Genomic DNA, 21245 nt, shown 5'->3' on the forward strand with positions numbered 1-21245 from the left:
ATTATTGCATTTTATTGATTAATCGTCAAACTTGGTACATGTCATGTAACAATGTCATGTCAATAGACCTATAATATTAAAAATACACACTTGATTTACTTGAGATGGTAAATGAAACGCAATTTGGCCTTTGCATATGGTTATTGTATACTATCCACTATCGGAAGTAAACTGAACAAGACCATAAAGTCATCAATATCCCCCCGCCTTTGCAGATGTGCATGAATCAAACATTGTACATGTCATGTACCTCATTATACGAAAATTGGTTTGTGAGTGCAACTGACATGATCACCAAACCGCTAAATGAAACCCTCATTGGAACCTTAGTTCAACTTGTTAACGCAAAAACTATAAAAAACACACCACCTCAATAGCAATACCCACAAATTCAGCATTTTATACAAGAAAAGGGAAACATGTTTTGCGTTTTGTTCAATTGAAGTCCAATCTTTTGCCATGTAAACGCTTTTTTTTTAAATCCTTGAAAGCACACAGCACAAGTTTAGTTGTGTGCCGAATGTGTATTGTGTGTTGTATTAAGAAATGTTGAATGTTTTATGAGTTATGCCCCGGAAACGAAACGTTAACAGACCACATTGTCCTCTGCAAAACTTTATTTGGGCGAGGCATAATGAAAACTAACAATTAAAGTAAATGTACATGCACAATTATGTAATACAGTACGAGATATGGTCAAAATGTTCTGAGGCTAAGAAACAAAAGCAACAATTTCGAAAGTGTTTTTAATTCTATTTTTCAACATAATCTCCCTGCTTTTCAATACACTTATCATATCGATAGTGAAGCTTTTCAATTCCACTCATGAAGACGTTTTCTGGAATCTTCAATGATTGAAGTTGAGGGACGTACCATTCTCTAAAGTAACTCTATCACGTTCAACTGGCTGTCATTAATGTACAAACGGCCGCAATGGACCAAAGTACGAAAAGCCTCAATGGACCGAAAACACTTGCAATGAACTACTCAAACAATGTACTACATTGGCTAGATCCCTTTCTTATGGTCCATAGTTGAAAGTTAGTCAGGCTTAGAACTTTTTGACCAGCCATCGTATACAGCCAATACGTGTACGTATTTTCTTGCATCGAGATAACATATTTTTCTGGAACAGCTACAACACCAGATATTTTTTTTTTAAATTCAAAACTATGAGCCTGAATTTTCTTCAAACAAAACACCTTGTAACAACGTCATTTTTGTGGCAAGCATTTTTTTTCAACAGTCTGAAGCATAATTATTTTGTTCCATAATTTTTGACGATAATTTTTTTGGACAAAAACCCAGCCCCCCCATCTGCACCTCCCGTAATGGAAGTTACCGTCAGATCGACGCCCGCCTCAGGTCAATACAGGACGACCACGTCAACTATTATTTGTCTGACACTGACTTAACAGATCATGTGTAGGAATTTCTTCACCTGCAAGTAAGTCAGAATCTGCTTTCACCTCCGCCACCCAATCTGCCCCGGCGATAGGATCTTCGTCTCTTGTAGTCGGACTGACGAAAAGATTCCTGAGAAGACTGAGGCTTGTCGTACCCCCTACTTGGTTGGAACGAATCCTTCCTGGAGGGGACAAACTTCTTCTTAGGAGGGTGTTTATATGACGAGTCTTTCTGATCCCAGGAACCCTACTGGGGATGGGAAGATCCATGTGCCTTGGCCGCTAGGTTGATAGTTGATACTTGAAAACGTTCCGTTGTATCTTGTCTGACCTCGTCTATGGCACGTCCGAATTTGCCGTTGAATGTCTTGGGAGCAGATATTGGTTGTGACATTATAAACCTCTTGGCTTGGCTGGAAACAGCTCTTGAACGAATCTGTGCAAGTAGTTGTTGACGCTGAATCTATAATAACTGTGAAGACATCCAGACTTGGCTGGAGAGTAAGTCTTCCTGCAATCTGACTATGGTGTCTAGCAGGCTGTAGATCAGTCCGACTTGACCTCTCCGGGTATGCCTTCATATTGATTGATGTCGGTAATGGCGGAATGATGTGTCTGGTTCCGGCGACAAACCAGTTGATATAAGCGCCAATGTCCATTGAATATCTGCATGTCTGGATGCCATGGACAGGTCCTTAGCAGGTAACCTGACATTTGTATTAGGGTTGCGTACTTGCTTCGTCCACAACTTTATGATCCGGAAGTCGAGAGTCATGAGTTTTATACAACTACTGCTTCAATGTAGGTAAGGGTAGTCGGTCATCATGTCTGAATTTGAGTAGATTTTCCGACGCCTGGGCTACCACCTTGCCTGCATCGCTTGGCCATGGCAATACCTGGTGGATATGTTGAGATGACGTCAGAGCATGACATCCCCCGTATTCCCTCATATTCTGCGCACTGCTCGCATCTTGCCTCATCTGTGGATATCACCTCCAGCAGCTACTATGAGGATCTCCCGTGATCATAAAACGACCAGTAGAGGGAGACTCCATGACGACCTCACAAACACACCACACACCAGCTTACGTGAGTACGATAATATTGACTCACTGTGTCTGTTTTCTGTTGAAAAATATTAGAAAAATCTTAGACTAATGTGACTACTACCAAGTGATAGATAATTACAACTATAACAATAGATGTTGACTCTAGCACACACAGAAAAGAAGTGAGATTCCCGCCAGTACGCACGTCATAGTTTGGTTTGCCATAATGCTGTGTTGGGAACAACTAATTGTGTGATTGACAGTGAAGAGGGCGTCTGTTGAAAATCTAACAGAAAATATTAGTTTGTGTGACTGAAGCCAAAATACAGGATTTATGGCAAAGATGTAATAGGGGTAGAGGATTCGCAAGAATTAGTAAGTTTGTGCCTAATCATGTACGAAGAGAAGCCTTCAAAACTAGCACAAAATGGGGAAGAAGGGAACATGGCAAACTTCACAGACAGGTTCCTGCAAGACAGGTCGCTGTCAGTTTAAATAGAAAACAATCAATCTGATCCTATGTCACTGGACAATGGCACGCCACAAGGCAGCATTATAAGCCCAACCCTGTTTTACATCATGATCAATTACCTATTTGATCATGTCAACTCTCCCACCCAAACTTCTAAATCCCCTGATGACGGAGCAATATGGATAAAACAGAGATATTTCACAAATCCAAAAAACCTCCAGTCAGCCCTGGACGGAGTAGATTAATGGTGCAATAAATGGGGGTTCTATTCAAACACAGGGAGAAAGATGCTATGATACCCCATCTCTCCATAAAAGGCACACCAATCAAATTCGAAAAATCCGCAAAATTTCTAGAGATGATCCTTGAAAAACACCTCACTTGGAGCAAACGTATAAAATATGTGGAAAACAGATGTCATAAAAACCTGAACGTATTGCGGGCAATTTCAGGCACAGCTTGGGACAATCAGGCACATCTTGGGACAATCAGCTGGACCTCTGCAAATCCTATCAGATCAAAAGTAGACTTATGGTTGTGAGGCCTTTCACTTAGCATCAAATACTGTCTTGAGCCGCCAGACAGAATACAATGCAAAGCCCTAATGCTGGCCACAGGAGCAGCAACATGTCAAACTAGAAGTATTACAAGTGGAAACAGGAGAACTCCCATTGTAACTCGGTTTTTTTAAAAAATTTTCCTGTTTAACGCCACACTCAGCAATATTCCAGCTATATGACGGCGGTCTGTAAATAATCGAGTATGGACCAGACAATCCAGTGATTTACATCATGAACATCGATCCACGCAATTGGGATCGATGACATGCATCAACCAAGTCAGCGAGCCTGACCACCCGATCCCGCTAGTCGCCTTTTACAAGCCTAGTCGCCTTTTACGGCAAGCATGGGTTGCTGAAGATCTATTCTACCCCAACCCTGCTACGACCAAAAGCTATCACTAAAATTCAAACTACCTGGGTCAGCTGGGCCCATAAATATACTGAACTGCAAAAGAAACGTCACCCCAAGTAACATTGCATGAAAAGTTGTCATTTAAATATCTGGGTAATTTTTGTCAAAGTTTCTAAAATTTAACATTACCTTGTCCGGAAAAATGAAATTTGATGATAAAAAACAAAGCAGATGACAATAGAACCGATCGCCCAAAAGGATCAAGGCAACGGCCATGGTAACCCGATGTACGTGAGTTCCGTGCAAAATTGAATTGCACATGCGTTCCCCAATTTCTTGCCCTATAAAAATCCACCAGGATCAGATAACATTCTTTCGTTATTGAATTGCTACCACATGCCAAGATTGACAAGAAATCAGCGACACAAGCCTTTGGACGATTGCAAGCTGGGCAAACCGCCCGGCAAGTAGTCAGTGCATTTCAAGTACACGTAAGGACCATATACAGGCTCCAGGAACGACACCAGACCACCAACACTACAGATGACCAATCACGTAGTTGAAGACCAAGGGTCACCACCCGACGTCAGGATCGTCAGATATGCGACAGCATCTTCAAGATCACTTTGTTACTGCTGCGGAAACTGCTCGACAGACCATGGGGTCACACCAGCGACACCGTGCGTCGACGATTGAAGAGCAGACACCTCCACTGTCACAGGCAACACCGAGGACCCATTCTGACGCCATGTCTTCAGTGGGCAACACAGCACCAGCATTGGCGCCGCCAGCATTGGAGAAGTGTCCTCCTCTCAGAGGAGATCCGTTACTGTATCTCAACAGCAGATGGGAGAGATAGAGAGTCTGACGACGCCGTGAGGAACATTATTCGGATGCTTGTGTTGTTGAGAGAGACTCGTGGGGTGGTCCGAGCATCATGGTGTGGGGTGGGATTAGTCTTGCACACAGGGTCGGCCCTGTGGTCTTCCAGAACGTCGGTCCATGCAAGGAGAGGCAATGGTGTCACAGCAGCTCGGTACATTGATCAAGTCTTGAGACCATGCACGCCATTTCTCATTTGGCAAGTCGCCGCAACCACGAGTTTCAGCATGATAATGCCCGTGCCCACGTGCACACTGCAGGAGCAACAAGAGACTTCCTCCAGCAGAATGGCATCAGAACCATGCAGTGGCCTGCCCTCAGTCCCGATTTAAATCCCATTGAGGACCTGTGGGATGAGATTCAAAGACGGCTGAATGACGCCCGACCAAGGCCTCATCCATTCCATGTATCGATGTTGCACGGCAGTCATCAATGCACATGGTGGACACACGAGATACTGCCTTGTGATACCATTTTCTCAGAGACTAGTGCTTCACTTTATGAAAATTGGACACTTTAATTTCAACCTTGATGATCAGTTTTGCCGTTCGCCAGCCAGATGGTCAGTCAGTATTCACTGCTGAATTGGGAGGCAATTTACCATGCGCTAAAACTCATACCGGAACTACAGGAGGCAAAGGCAGTCATCCTATGACTAAGTGCACTTCATACCTATAGTGTTATCTTTTTATGATTGTATGCTAGTTTACTGTCATATTCTAGTTATTTTACATCGATGAAAGGTTTTTATTTAGTCTAATTATATGTATTCTTACTGTATAACTTCTCGTCACGATATGGCTGAAATATTGCCGATGTGACGTTTAATATTAACTCACTCACTCACTCACTCAAGCCATCCCCGACAGGAACTCGAACTCGAGACCAAACACAGTCAATAATATTCTACACGAATATACAAGACTATCGGACCTGGGGAAACAAGTGGAGCCGTGCTTGATCTCGTCTCAAATAGATATTCATGGAAATTAAAAAGCAGACACACTGGCGAAGCTAGCTTTAGACAAAGCGGAGATACAGCCTATTCCCTTGTGTAAAGTGGAGGTAAAAAGCAAAAATCAAAGCCTCCATTGCCCAAAGATGGCAAGCCCAGTGGGACGCACGAAGATCGGCAGATGGCTATACAAAATTCAACCAAAAGCCATACTCATACTCAAATGAAAGGAAGTTGAACTAGCCATCTCATGCCTCAAAATCGGACACAAAAAGCACTATGACAAGGTATGCCCATCTTGCACTCAGCCTGAATCAATTGCTCATTTGTTACTGGAATGTCAAGACCATGCCCCAGCCCGGGCTCGTTTTAACATGTTTAAACAAAAGATTGCAGTTAGATCCGCTATCTGTCGTGGAGTCAAAGGGGTGCAGGAGAAAATGACAAGTATATCTATTCTCTGACTAAGGGTCGTTTCAGGTTAGCTGTAATCTGAGGAACTGTAAATACAGGTGACAATTAACGCCTAAATTATTAGTAATGTAAACAATTGAATGAAATCTTGATTTCCGGTGTTACGTGCTGAGGGTAACGTCATTGCGTTGGGAAATATCGAAACTCATTGTATGCACGTCTATTATGCGTACCCCCCTCTACACATTTTGTTTAAATGTGCGGTCTATACGCAACCAAATACGGTATATATTTATGTTATCAGCGAACAATAAAAAAATTAATTTCTTTTCTTTTCGAAATCGGTCCTGCGCATCCGTAATACAAGAAAAATAATTTGCCCAAATAAATACGTATGCTCTTGGGTTTGAGATAAATTATTCCACTGCCTGTTACCATGGTTATACTTTGCTAAGGTTCAAGGTTACAGACTAATGCATGGTTGATATGCCGCCTATCACTGTTTGTGGGAAAACATCTTTTCAGTGCCACTTTGGGTGTTCCTCCACATTTAGGGGCCGCATTGTGATATGTTGCTGCAATACTGATAAACCAAATTCCCCCAATCCTTAAAAACATGAACAATCTTTTACTCCCACACGATACCTCTCCCAGTCAAGATTTGTGTGCTGGACGCACGAGGTGAACACTGGGCAAACTTTTACCACCCAGTCTTAACAAAGGATGTGTGTTGTTCAGCTAATCAGATGGCATCTTTCATTCGAAATTTGGAATTTGATCTTGCCGAAAGAAAACGTGAATATACCCTACAAAACGTCTGTGAGTGGCATTTAGAAGTTAGTATGATGAACAAGGGAGATGGTTCTATAGATTCAAAACTTCTTTATTACAATGATGCAACATTTGGCTCAAAACCTGTATATTCATTTTGAATGGGTGGTCAAAGTTTAGTCAGATCTGATGGAGGCATCAAATAAGATTTTAAAGATCCGATTGCAAGCGCCCCTGAGCACTATTGTTAACGACCAAATTTGATGGACAAACGATTGAAAACAAACTCTGCATGTGACTATTATGCTATATTATCATCTGCTACTTGCCCTGATGGTTACTGGTTTTGTTCCTCTCAAGTGATATATTGAGGAGTACTGGTGTATTTGTTGGGGGTATGATTTGGCCCCAGGGTAAACAGGTCAGGTGAAATGGGGTTTAACATCCTGTTCCAAGATATTTAGCACTCATAATGCGAGTGTGTGTGCTTGTACTAGTCCGGACTAAGGACAGTTTTATGGTGTATGATGCCATGCTCTATCCACTAGACCATGGAGGCGGTCAGCTTCAAAACAAGACACAGACAAGAGTTGGAGGTCAGCTGCTCATTCATTTATTTCCATGAGTCTGGTGGCAGCTGAAGAGCTGAACAAATCCTGGTTCTACAATGTAGTCAGCACAAACAAGTTGGTCAATCTGTACATGCATCATGTTTAAACATTACAAAATATCATCTTGCCCACTTCATACATGTAATAAGTAATAATACCAAATGGCGCTCGCTCTCTCCACACCAGCTAGTTGGTAGTGCAATTTGTACAGGTCTGATGGTAGCATAGATGGGTGGCAGCTACCTGTGCAGCAGAAGATTAGTGGAAATAGCGCAACACTGAAACAGGATGACTCATGCAAACTTGTGTGAGTTGCATGAAAAATATACACATCCTGTTGGCATCATATCATGTCATACATATCATCTAGTCTCCAGTCATACATTTTAAACTTTTTTCTTTTCAATATTTTTATCTTTTTATAATGTACACAAGACAACTAAAACGCGACAATTCTTAAGACTTGTACCAATACATTATAGTGGTACTCTGGTCATCACCTCAATACACTTGCATCAAAATATTGCAAAGCAGAAATTCTGAATAACGACCTACAGTTTTAGATATTGTTATGATCATAAGAAAATGTGATATGGTGAAAAAACAAAACAGAGACAAATGTACCTGAACTTTGGCAATGTTAATAAGTAAGTTCATAGAAATCCTAAAGCAGACAAGTGGGGCATGTCAAATGTCGATGTCAATGAATGAAATTACACCATTTCTTCGAAATGATGTTGTAAATGTCTCAATGATCTGGCTATCACATATCCTTCATCCAACTTTATGATGTACACCATGATAAAAGTTGGATGAAAGTCAGGCAAAGCCATACGTTTTTTGGATAAAGATGTACATGCCTTGCAACTATTTGTGAAATGCAAACGAGGCAACGCCGTGCAACATATAAACAGCAAAATGTATCACAATAAAATAGCTTACAGTTATCAGTAACGTTATGTACATGATTCTAGGTTAAAAAAAATGTTTTATTCTCCCAAACCCGGGCATTGAGAAATGATACATACACATTAAAACTCAAGTACATTACCAGGGCAAGATAGGAGTGTGGTCACCCCATAGAAATACTTGAAACGAACGTGAACTGAGCCAGCGACAGAAGGCAATGATAAAATTGTACAAAGTAAACAAAAGCTGATGCACGTAGCACCTAGCTTAACAAAAAATATGTTCCAGGCCAAACCAGCCCGCTATTTATCCAACTTAGTTAAGAGACAACATCTAGCAACAAACAAAAAGAAAGAATAACGGCGACGAAAGCTTTCCACATAAATCAGATGCACACATCTCTGTAAGCACATCTCATTCCAATGATAGAAGCTACAAGATTCACAGAATTTGATTTGAAGTGTATAGGGCAGTCTTGATGAGGTACACCACTGCCACATGGCACATGTAGTTAGGCTTCCATTGCCTCTTCAGGAGGTGCACTCTGAATGTAGCAGAAGATTGGTCACTACATCAAGTTCTATTAAAAACCAACTCTTCCTTTCATTCTGGTATGACCTGATTGACCAAACTCAAAACACCTTAAAAACTGACATTGTTTACTTACATGAGTAACTTACCGGAATAATATTATCACAAACATGTTCTATTTGTCTGAAGGATAAAATGTATGTCATAAGAGAGCACATACAGTAGATTTAAAAAGTAATATTAGGATAACTGTTTCCAAGAAATGAAGTTGGGAGTATTTTGATAAATTCACAGTCACTTTACTTGATACAACAAATAAGATCTTTTTTGTCCTCTAAAAGTCCCATTGTGGCATTCATGTTTTATGTACAAATGGGAATCCCCTGTAGCTCTGCAACTTCCTCTCCCTAAGAGAGCAAGCCCTATGTTCAGGCAGGAAATAGAAGTTGAGATCAGTCTTTACTGGGTGCTCATCCATCCTGACTCTTTAACGCTAGCTAACAGCTAAGTGCCACAACCATCTACTTCAGGAGCGCCCAAACTGAACCTGATCATGCAGAATGGCTGTCATAACACCGAAAGCTGCACAAGACTGAACATATGGCCCATAATGACTGATGCTGTTATGTTTATGTGTGGAATATATACAAGCATAACAAATGAACTATGTACACACTGATCAAGCCCTCCACATAATACAGGCTGTGGGAAGCTATACATACATCAGGTCTGCCTTTGGTCAAACCAGGTTACTGTGTGGTATCTGGACCAGTCTGTCACCATCATATCACAATCACAGGGAGATAGGTAGGTGGCCCTTCATCTATCTGGCAGTATTCAAGTACATTTACCCTCACAAATTGGCCTGATTTGGTCAGGTGTTGTCACAAGGGCTCCCATTGTCAAAACCATCATAGCACGAGAACTGTCTAACTTCATATGCTTTAACTCAATCATAACCCGGCCATTAAGAAGGTTGCTTTGATAACAAAGCCCTTGGTAATGGTGCTTGCAAAAGAATAAATGAAAAAAAAAATTTAAAAAAAATTATTCTGTACTTTTTCTGAACTAAGATAAAAGGTCAATGTACTTGAATGCTTCAAGGGTTGGAATTTTTTAGTGTACGAGCACTTGATGTTAGTAGACAAAATTAACAAATTCTATATATATATATATGTATAAACTCGTACAGAAATTATCCGATTTGTATACTGCAAGTGAAATTACTTTAATTCCAACCCTTTCATTTCTCTGCCAAATATACACACCACAGTGCTTGTATCAGTTAACAACGTAACGGTAACTTTGTGTTCCTAACATATTCCTTCATAGCCCTCAAAATGTGTTAATAAAAACTGTACCAAGTGGACAAGGAAACAGCACAACAAAACAAATAAATGAGCATGTGATTAGAAATTTCATGTTTCATAATATTTATCTTGTTGCTTAGGGACTGAAAATATTTACATCAGTTAGCAGAAACAGGACTTGATAAGAGAACTAGAAAACATCTGCCACTCCTGCAGTGTCATTATAACCATGCACTGACAATGTTCTCCTCGCATGTAAAAGAACACAATTTGTAATGTACAAAGTATCACATACTTTTGATCATGGTTAAATCTCACACACTGACAACTATCTTGGTAAAATGGTATTCTTACCAACCAAGGGTTCAATTCAGATATAAATACTGTGAATCACAAAATTCTGTTTGTTCTGAGGTGATAGGATAGGATTAATACAAGCATTGAAACCCTTTTAATCTAGACACCTCTTTCGTAGCATATTTGTTGGAATTAACAAATTGCAAGAATATTTGTGAGCTGGTGAGATGTGAATATCATGCTTATCTTTTACCCAAGAAAACTTGTTAATCATAGACTACAAGTGAGTGTTAAAAGATAAGTTAGTGACATATGGTTTCCTCAAGGATACGGACTGACATCAAACTACTGTAAAACAAGAGGACAGATGGGGTTTTGGCCACAAGGACTGTCTGTTTAGTGTTGATTTCACGGTCAAGATTGTCAAGCAAAATGATGCTATGTTGGTTCCAATACCAAGGCGTTGGACTCGGGAGTTCAAAGAGCCGTCAAGATATGTGTTACTTTGTTCTAGTTGGTTTACATTGAAACTGATATTTACCTTACTGTTCTACTGTCCCTGTTGACAACTCTTTTGTATAATTTGTTGTCGTTGCTATATGGCTGAGATAGTGACGATGCAACATTAAATCTGAACGCACTCACTCCTGGAGTCTGGGGTACTGGATTACCAAGTCAAATAACAGTATATGATCACAACTCCTGCTCAATTTGGCTGGAAGGCTGGATTTCCAGACTAAAAGGATTGCATTGTAGTTTCATATGAATTACTCCATGATCTTTCATGACGACAAATATCTTTACTTAGATTAAAAGACAATAAATGTTATCGCTGCAGTTGCATGGCTGCTTCAAGATAAGGATGTGGACTTTAACTTGATTGTATATATAACTGAACCCTTCTGTGCCTTCATTTTCAACAACTACAGCAAGTTACCAACACACATGTATGCATCTATGTCACTGTAACACAGCTAAAAGAGGATATTCACACTTCATAGTCAACACTTCAGATCAGTGAAATGTTTTCCAGAATGCTCTGAAAATACTCTTCGCGAAAAAAGTTGAAAATCTCGATCTCTGAAATCAAGCAGGTGGGCATGCAAGCAACTAATGTGCAAAAGCCGTACTGTAACCCTCATATACTATCATTTTTACAATTTGTTAATGCCCTTTCAGATAAAGGGTTAATTTATGGCACTAAGTCAAACAAGGAATAACTATCCACTGCAGTAGCACACATCTCCATGCCTCTTGTTGCAACTGGGGTAACTAGACAGGACAAACCATATGCATCAAAATTAAACAACGAAAGAAAAGCTTACAGAATCTCTGAAAATGGCAAAATACACAACTATCACTCTTCGTCTTTCCTAAATTCATGGGTGAAAAGACTAGATAAATAATGCATAGGGATAAATAATGACAAAATACAGACTGAAGATCAACTGATACTGCATAGGACGGCTCCTATGACAATCACTTCACAATGAGCAGTACATGGTCTTTCGCACAGTCACTTACCACAGACATTAAAACCAAATCTGATCACTACATCCACACAACTATTATCAAAATTCAATACAATGTTGACAGATGAAAATAGCTTTGATGGTCAAGACCAATCATCAGGGTTATCCCTAAATTGCCAACAGAGACGGACAACAGTTTTAATCATCTCAAATTAAAAGAACATTCACCAGTATTTTGCCTATTTCAGAAAAAGAGTAAGCAGTTGGCAGTCGAAACAGATACATATTCTTTTCCAAGCACTTTTACTTTGCCACAAAGTCTTATCACATGTGTATATCTCCCAGAAGTCCCTTCAACACTCAGCAGTCCAGAAGATTCCTAACCCCTGGGAAGGGTGCTACAAGAAAGTCTGATTGACATAGCCCCTTCCCAGTGCTGTGTGGTAGACAGGGCTGCGTTTCTGCAGTTCTGGGGTGCTGGTATCCCGAGACTCGGTGTAGGAATCTTCTTCCCTTGACTTGAGTGGCACAGTATCCCTGGTTCGGCCAAAGGCAAGCAGTCATTTCTGGCGCTTGGGTTTCCCCCGTTTCCGCCTGCGATGGAAACAGCTGCAGCACCTGTGGTGTCAGAAAGCACACATAACTTCCGGTGCTACAGACTGACTTGACGGACCGGCTGACTGACTGACCAATCAACAGTCACTCCACTCCTCCTTTCACCAAGCCATGGCCTCAATGTTTGTGTATGATAACAGGGCAACGAAGAAAGTGACAGGTTAACGATTAATAGAAACTGCAGTGAGACAGGATTAGGCTAGGAGCTTGAAGTACAGACAGACAGGTGGGCAGGCAAATGGAGGGGCAGGAGGGCAATGGTTGGGTGGGTTGGGCAGGCTCAGTATGGCTACAGATAAAGTAGAGTACGTAAGGACATAGCATAGTTCCCCCCGAGATCCTGGGTTACGACTGTCGGCCTTTCTTTTTCTTGCGTCGTCTGAAGAAACAGCACCTGCAAGCAGAGAACACCAGAGTCCAAGCCAACTGTGCATGAAGCGGTCATCATTTTCACGGCCACCGCATGCATTCAGTTTCATTTTCAAGTTGCACTTATAAAGGGTTAGAAACCAAAATGCAATTTTTTTAAAGCCGTATTAATACTCATAAAACGTAAGTAATAAAATTGAAGATTTCCTGATAGTTATTATATTTCCACATGTGTTTCAAAGGTGTTTTCTTTTCATGTCAGAAATCAATATATAAATAAGAAAACATCAAATGCTATTTAAAACAAAACAAAATGTAATAATCTCGTATGAGGCAGGGTAAAGGGATCAGTGTTGGATGTGCATATCTTTTAAGTTGTTGGTTAGTGGCACAAATATTTACCTAAGCAGGTTTCGAGAAACAACAGAGAAGAAAACAAATCTATCTACATTGTCTTGACTTCCTTAACCAACTTAACAGGTTTTGATAAACAGTACACTTTCAGCACTTAATCTACATATCTACCCAAGTGACAAGAATGCCGTTGGGTTGGCTTGGCTCGGCGATCTGTTCATGCTGTCGAGAGGCCAATGGCATGGACTTAGATTCTATACTCAAAATTACTGTCATCTATATTGGGTTGACAGGGTGAAGGAAGAGTGAAGGAGGGACAAGGATGGAGGTCTTATAATGCAAATGACTTGAGAGAATATGATCATCAGGCAAGTTTACCATTTTACTTACAAATTACAAGTGGTAATCAAACATGACACTACTATAAAACAAACCATAAATCTCAACTGCGTGCACACAAGAAACAAAAGGAAATAGATTTCCACTGATAATTTTGTAACGTCCGTTCAAAAGTATTGAAAACTTATTGTTGTTGATGCAGACAAACAAGTTAAATTTAGAAAAGACAAAATGAACAGTATCAACATCAGTTATTCTTTTTTCTTGCATTTCAGCTGAAGTTAAGAGTCTGGTGATACAGTAAATATGTGCCATGCTTTGAAAAAGGTGGCTGCTTGGGCGATGTCTAACGTGAGAGATAAGACAAGGATGTGCGAAGGAACATACTTAGTTTCATCCACAACTTCCACCTCAGGCTGTGCTGTGATTGGTGTATTTGAGTGTCCGGCTGTAGGGTCATCAGGTCCCAAGTCGCCATTGGTTGAACTCATCACCTGCAAGGACATTACGGACTGTATAGGTCAGGCCAGACTCAGTGGTACATCCTGGAAACAAGCTCTGTAAGAGAACTGTTAGTTGACAAATACTTCTGTTAGAAACCTCAGAGCTTCCCTTGACCTTATCTGTGTTAGAAACTTAAAAACACAATCTATGCTTCAACTTTACATAAAATAATTTAAGTCATAATTTTCCTTATTATATGTTTAGCATTTCCTTGCTTAACATGTATCTCTTTGAGAAACACTAAGTCTACATTATTCACCTGGCTATGCAAGATAATTCAGACTATACATATCCCTAAACAAGTGATGTAAGTTAACTGAGATAGCAGTCACTTTAGTACACAAGACATCAATCAATCCTAAAAATTCACAATCAAAAATGAGTTTGTAGAATCATGTTCAACAGATATAAGGACATGTTTGATTGAGGCTGCATGCACAATAGCAACCACAAACGTACACAGTATGAAAGAAGATCACGACACCAAGGACACACAAAATTTAGAATAACAAATACACAAGCTGACAACATAAATTTCACAGCAACCAACCTAAATCTTATGTAGGTGACACGGTGAAACACACACATCTCTTAGGTTGCTCACATCTACCCAAAGAACTTCCATGTAGGAAGAAATAGCACCTTCTGAGATTTGCTTCAGACCGAGAGATCACTTTCATTGAACACCCTAACTGTTGAAAACTTTGTGATGACACTATTAATAAGCATATTTTGAAAACAAAATCCAACTGCATGAAAAACAAAAGAACATTTTGAATTCGAAATCCAAACATATATTATCACATACGTAACACTCTGGTTCACAGCACTTGTATTCATGAAACATTTCCATTTTTGTAATCACATTTAATTCAGATATTTTTTAAATATCAACTTCCTGTAAAATCTAAATTTGCTGCATTGTTATCTTTGCAAATAAACATTTAAGAATATTCTTACAATCTTATGATACTTGTATCTTTCATAGGCAAAGAAATCATATTATGCCAATAGCAGTTAAACCTTAGGTTTTAGAGCTGAACCAGTTGAAAATCCAAAGGGGGACAACCATTAACATATGATTGGCACAGGCTGAACTAGAACTACATATAATGTCCTCATACGTCCTGTTCCCATGTAAAGATTACCTTGCACATCATGATTACAGAAACACATGTAGGTAAGGTGGCATCAAACTACCACAAGGCTCACACAAGGCACAAGCTCACTCGTTACAAAGCATGAGTTAAACCTCAAAGCTTTGTAATGTAGTCTATGCAGCTAGAACAGGCCTAAGCTCAAGTTTGTTCAAAGCACGCAGACACGCGCAGATCATGTGTGTCAACTACTGTTCATGTCTCATGTTTACTGGCAGAAGCAACAGGGATACTTGCTGGTATCCCAATACACATAAAACATGCAGTATGTCACTAAGCTAGTGCTGTACAATATCACACTGTAAAATGCAACATGCTAAAAAGAAATATCAAGTGCATCATATAACTTAAACTGTTTGAAGAATTGAGGAAACCATTCTCCTAATTGTCCTCAAATGAGAATACTGCTTCAAAACCAAAAGATAAATAGTTGTGATCTATCTCTGAATACATTACAAGAGCAGTCTGCGCCTTTAGCCACTAGTCTGAGGCCACTGTCTCGTAAAACATTGTTTTGTCAAGTAGGCTCAACTAATAACAGTCTACACAACACCACTAAATTATTCTGAAAATGATGGTAAGAGCCATGTTAGGTAAAAGATTTTGACACAGACTGCAAGAATGATGAAAGAATGTTATATCCTGAATGAGAAAGTTCAATTAACTCTGGATCACTGAAGGAGGCAAGCCCTTGTTGCATGCAATCTGGCTCAAGTGTGGATCTTCACTTTTCATACATTTTAATCCTATGCAAACAGATAAGAAACAGCAACTCATGAATCACTAAATGATACAGAAACTAGTAGTAGAAACAAGCTCATGCCAAACAAAGTTACCAAATCAATGAAACGTAACGAACGTATGTAAGTGTAAGAATGTTGAGCTTAGAATGTGAGTGTACTGAGCTCGTTCCTTGGGTTTCTTGCATTTTAAACAATTTTCCAAAATATTTCCTGTTATCAGAAAGCCTGTCATCTTTAGGGAGACAAGATTCAATGGTTTGCTGCCCATTATCAGTGTAGGTCTAGATGTCAAGAAAATAATTAGGTTTATTATCATTATATTTGTGATACATTTCTCTAGATCATAAACTAAAGTCAGAAGATGGGTAAAGTATTGTTTTAATGACCCAATCTTAACATGCCAGGGCTGCTAATTGACAAAAGCCTATTTTATTTCCCCTTATATTGTTCTTCAAATGTCACTTGACGACCATAACCCAGTACTAATGACCATGTTTGTGTTAGTTCAATTTTCTGCATACACATCCTTACATATCTAAGATAAAGATTCTACAACTTGTTCTGGTCACGACACATGACTAATCAATAAATATCTAACAGAGTAAACTATATATGTAGTACCTTGTTAATGGTTAAAGAACATATACAAATAGTAAGAGTGTAAGACAAAGCAGAGGAGAGGCAGGGGGGGTTGTTAGGATCTTACCATGGTACTATAACAAGGCTACACGACACAGGTGATCACTGTCACAGGTGATGTGTGGACAATTAGTCACGACTGTCACATGACGACAACAGTTATTGGCACAACAGTAAAATGCGGCTGAGGCAGAGAATCAGGGGCAGGCATCCACCTCGTGGGGAAAGCAGTTTGTTGCACGCACACTCAAAACATCTACAATTGGGGTTAATCTTGCTACTTTTCAACATTTCATTCGAGGAATTTCAAAAAGGTGGGATTTTTCGTCTAATTCCTTCCATTTGCAAAAAGCAAATGATCAAACGAGCTTCAGAAAGAGTTCCTACCTGGACCGAGCCCCCATGTTTATCAGCGGCTAGGTTGGCACCCAGTAAATTATTGGCGTGCCTGGGTGGCTCACCCCATGCATGCCCCCTTTGATTTGAACTTGGCTGAAAGGCAAATTAGTCTGGTTAGAGGAGGATGCGTCTTGTACAGATGGGTTCGGATGGAGGGATGGATGGGCAGGAGAAATAACCCCTGAAGACAGACTCAGGCTTCTGTCTCTACATCAGGGTCTGTCTTCAGTGTCAACGTTTTGCATATAAATATATATTCATATGGTGTGCAATATTCTGGTGCTGCAGTGGTGATGGTATATATCAGATTAGAAATGAAAACCTTCATAACGCAGTGGTTAAAACAACTGCAAATGGACATAAAAGAAGAAACAAACTTCAAATTGAACAGTTTTAAAGCATGCCCACATGCATGGTACAGCTGACTGAAAACAAGGATGTTTCCTAACAGAAAACCTTTTGTTTGTTTTTTTTCACCAAAGAAAAGTTGTAAATGATGAAATTAGAGGGTATATGACAATAAACTGATGGAGGAGGACACAACTCAATGACAAGGCATACACTGATGCCTGAACATGCAGCAGGAGAAATGCAAAAGGAAGATCAGAACCAAATCAGGAGGATTAGAAAGGACTAAACAGCAGATAGGAAAAAAGCAAACTCATAATAAATATATAAATCATGCATACAGTCACTTGAAGAGTCAACTCAAACAGATGAATAGAAACCTCAAAATATAAATAGATATGTTCAAAATAACATTGTCGGTGTGCAGTGTTATTCAACAGATCCTGATCTGTGATCCATAATAATGGAACATATAAGGACTCACAAGTGACTGGAAGCTTTGATTATCTCCCCTTGACTAAGCATATCAAACTAAGAGCTTGACTATACATATCAAGCATGAACTTTTAGTCCAAGGGAGACATTCAATGCAGGATAATCTAAGACGATGTGAGCTCAGAAATACCATACCACACACTTGTGGCTAATTTGGACGCAACAAGCAGACATTAGCTTCACAATCGTCTAACCTATAAAAGAAACCGCCATTCGACAAGGGGGGGTTGCATGGATTGGCTGCATTGCTGGGAAGGTGCATTGGTATTGATATCTGACAACCATCTAAATGCAACCTTGGTGATGATTCTAGCACAGTGGTTTGTCGGTCTTTCACACAATGCAGGTGTCTATCATGCCAGGTCATTCACCTGTCATGTCCACAAAAGACAAAACAAGGATTGTCCTGGCTCTAAAAGGGGAAGTCTCATTTGGAGACTCAGCATGGAGTGCAGTGAAAGATACCATCCTAAGTTGCCCCTACTTGGGCTACTTGACAAGAATATGGACTGCACTTGTCAATCTCTCTAAGCGAAAACATGTCTTCACTTACACATTTCTATCTCTAACAACGGCAGTTCAACATGGCATCATAAACAATCATGTAGATCCTTCACAGAAAATAAAATACACTGATTCTTCATACAGCAAATACCTTAAAAACAAGGGCTTAATATCACCAAAATACTACATCATGCAAGCATATAGACACCAACCTAAATTAAAGTTAACTTGTAAGCATTGCATATATCTATATATCCGTGCTCGTCTTTCACATGGACAAACCCAAACAGTTGTAAGTAGATATCTAGGTGTTCCCACCAGTGTCTCTCTGTGGCCTGGAGGAGCCTGTAATCTACTCACCCTGGTCGGGCCGGTGTGTCTCTCCCTCATACCACCAATATCTCTCTGAGGTGATGGGCCAGTATCAGGGGCACTCAATGACACAGGTGTCGACTGGAACACAACAAAAATCCTTAGTGCTCCTCACAAGTAGGTACAAACAACACAAAATATATCACATATCAAAGTATACAAGTACTCTTTGTTTTCAAAATGTTATATGTTATTAATATCTTACAGTGTTTAATATGAAAGAAAACACCTTGTTCAAATATGCAGTATCTTCAATGTTAAAGAATTAATTTTTTTAAACTTTTTTTTTTAAAAACAAACTGCACCGAAGATTAACCATTCAGCTATAAAGTATCATAAAATAGTAACATTAACAAGATAATGTCATAACTAAAAATATTCAGCACAAATGTTCATGCATCATCCAGGAAAAAATGGAAACTGAAGATATGGTATGGGGGCCCTTCCATGCCTTCTCAATAGTTAGGACTGATTGGAAGAGGGGCAAATGGTCAGATCTGGTTGAAACACCTTGATGTTTGACAAGCATAATGCATGCAGTACAGTATGGAATTATGAAAAGGCAGAGGAGTAAGGCAAGCAATACTATCATTTTAAAGATAAAAAGTAATTATTTATAAACAGTAGCACTTTTTTTAAACAGATGAGATGATCTTTTTGGGAGCAAAATCAAAATGCTCTAAGGACATAACATGGAATACAGAACTTTCCAAATAAAATCTCTAGAGATGCATGAATATGAACTGATTATGAATGCCACAAAGGCAGAACTAAAACAAATACATTCACACTGCACATGTATGAGGTATGTGACCTATTTTCTGCCCACTTAAGACCAAATCATTTCAAACACTGTCCCATTAAACAACATAAACCTGTGAAAATTACAAAATCAATATATGAGCTAGCAGTATCAGCATCGAGTTTGCAGAAAACAGGAGTTACCAGAGCAAGCATAGTGTGTCAAAATCAGCATTGTTTCATCATTATTCAGAATTTCTTGAATTTTGATGGAATTGTTTCAAATTTGACTTAATAAAAGATATGTAAGACTTCTCAAATGCTGTCAATACCAGCTACTGTCACATGGAGCCTGCGGATGTACAATGAGCATTATTTGCCATACTACGAAGAGATGAAAACGTGCGGCAAGTTTACTTGAGATCTCACCACTTGGCGGCCGACCCAGTCGAACTGCCAATCACAGTCATAGCTCATTTTCTCCATGAGACCTGTCAACAGTTTACGCAGGTAGTCGTAGTCTGGTGTTTCAAAGAAGTCCAATCGCCGAACATACCGCAGATAGGTTGCCAGTTCATCTGTATAAAAACAAGAGTCATTAGAAGATGACAATCCCCCCAGCCCCAACATATTTGAAAGCACAAATCATCTGAATGTCACATTAGGTCCAACTTGATGAGAGTATTTCTCTCTAATAAGAGTAGTTATTGTTTTATCAAAACAATACCATGGAATTGGGATTCAGAACTTTGTATTTCTATGTCAGGTACACACCAATATGAAGAATCAAAATCAAAGTTGTTGCCATGGAAAGAGATTTTTTTTCTAAACACCCTAAGTAGCAAAAGGCAAACTGGTCTTTGTGTGTGCAAAGTGTCATGAATGAATACCTATCAGTTTTAGAGATATGGTCTGGACAAACACATCACTATGAACAGAGTCCAAGTCAAACTTGTTGCCCTGGAAACAAGATTTTTTTCTTCTTAAATTCCTAATTAACAAAAAACACCACTTCAGCCTTTGGTTAATACAGGATGAAAAGTATTTCACAGTTTTCAAGTTGTGCTCCGGAAACAACACCTTTTGAGACAAAGTCCAAATTGTTTCCATGTAAATAAAGAAAAAGAAAAATGCCAAAAATCTGCAAATAACAAAAGGCACCACATCAGGATCTGTTTGATATATCTGCCAAGTTTTGTCGAAAAATATAGAACAGTTTTCGAGTTTCGCTTCAGAAACCAAAAACAAGTCGCACAAAATTATCCGTGAAACTAACAATCGTGTCCTTGTCCAACTTCTTTCCATAAAGATTTTAAAAAAAATAATTTTGTTTAAAATTACACTGAATGGTTTTCGAGTTCTGCCCCGGAAAAGGAAATGATTATGGACAGACGGACAGATGGATTTCTCCATTATTTATTATTTATGTGTTTGACATAAAAACATAATCAGGCACAGAACTAGGGTGGTCCTTGAGAACTACTTTACACTAATGCTGATATTGTTTCTCAGCAGATTGTGACACGACAACCTTTTTACTCAGCTTATACAAATTAGTAACTATTTTCCAAAAAGCATTCATGTACAGCGTTCCCCCGTTATTGCGCCCTTCAATATAGCGGTAACTCGGTTATAGAGCGTGGTAAAGCATGGCTCCCAAAATTTACTAACAT

General features: G+C 39.4%; 1 protein-coding gene across 4 annotated transcripts in view; it reads right to left on the reverse strand.

Moving 5' to 3' along the window:
* Window positions 1–7453: 7453 nt before the first annotated feature.
* Window positions 7454–21245, reverse strand: part of LOC139460522 (casein kinase I) — a 51803-nt gene continuing 38011 nt past the window's right edge. Inside the window, exons 7-11 of one of the 4 annotated variants that reach the window (XM_071242162.1) lie at window positions 20002–20150; window positions 18820–18912; window positions 17101–17205; window positions 14058–14164; window positions 7454–12611 (exon numbers count right to left, since the gene is read on the reverse strand). In XM_071242162.1, the coding sequence (XP_071098263.1) occupies window positions 12554–12611; window positions 14058–14164; window positions 17101–17205; window positions 18820–18912; window positions 20002–20150 (512 nt within the window). In that variant the 3' untranslated portion in view covers window positions 7454–12553. Of the gene's footprint in view, window positions 13003–14057; window positions 14165–17100; window positions 17206–18819; window positions 18913–19989; window positions 20151–21245 lie in introns of all 4 variants that reach the window. The other 3 variants (XM_071242023.1, XM_071242089.1, XM_071242224.1) reach the window with 3 other exon arrangements.

This window comes from Haliotis cracherodii, unplaced genomic scaffold (assembly GCF_022045235.1).
Source record: "Haliotis cracherodii isolate W230 unplaced genomic scaffold, xgHalCrac1.p SCAF_1, whole genome shotgun sequence".
NCBI classification, from domain to species: Eukaryota; Metazoa; Mollusca; class Gastropoda; order Lepetellida; family Haliotidae; genus Haliotis; species Haliotis cracherodii.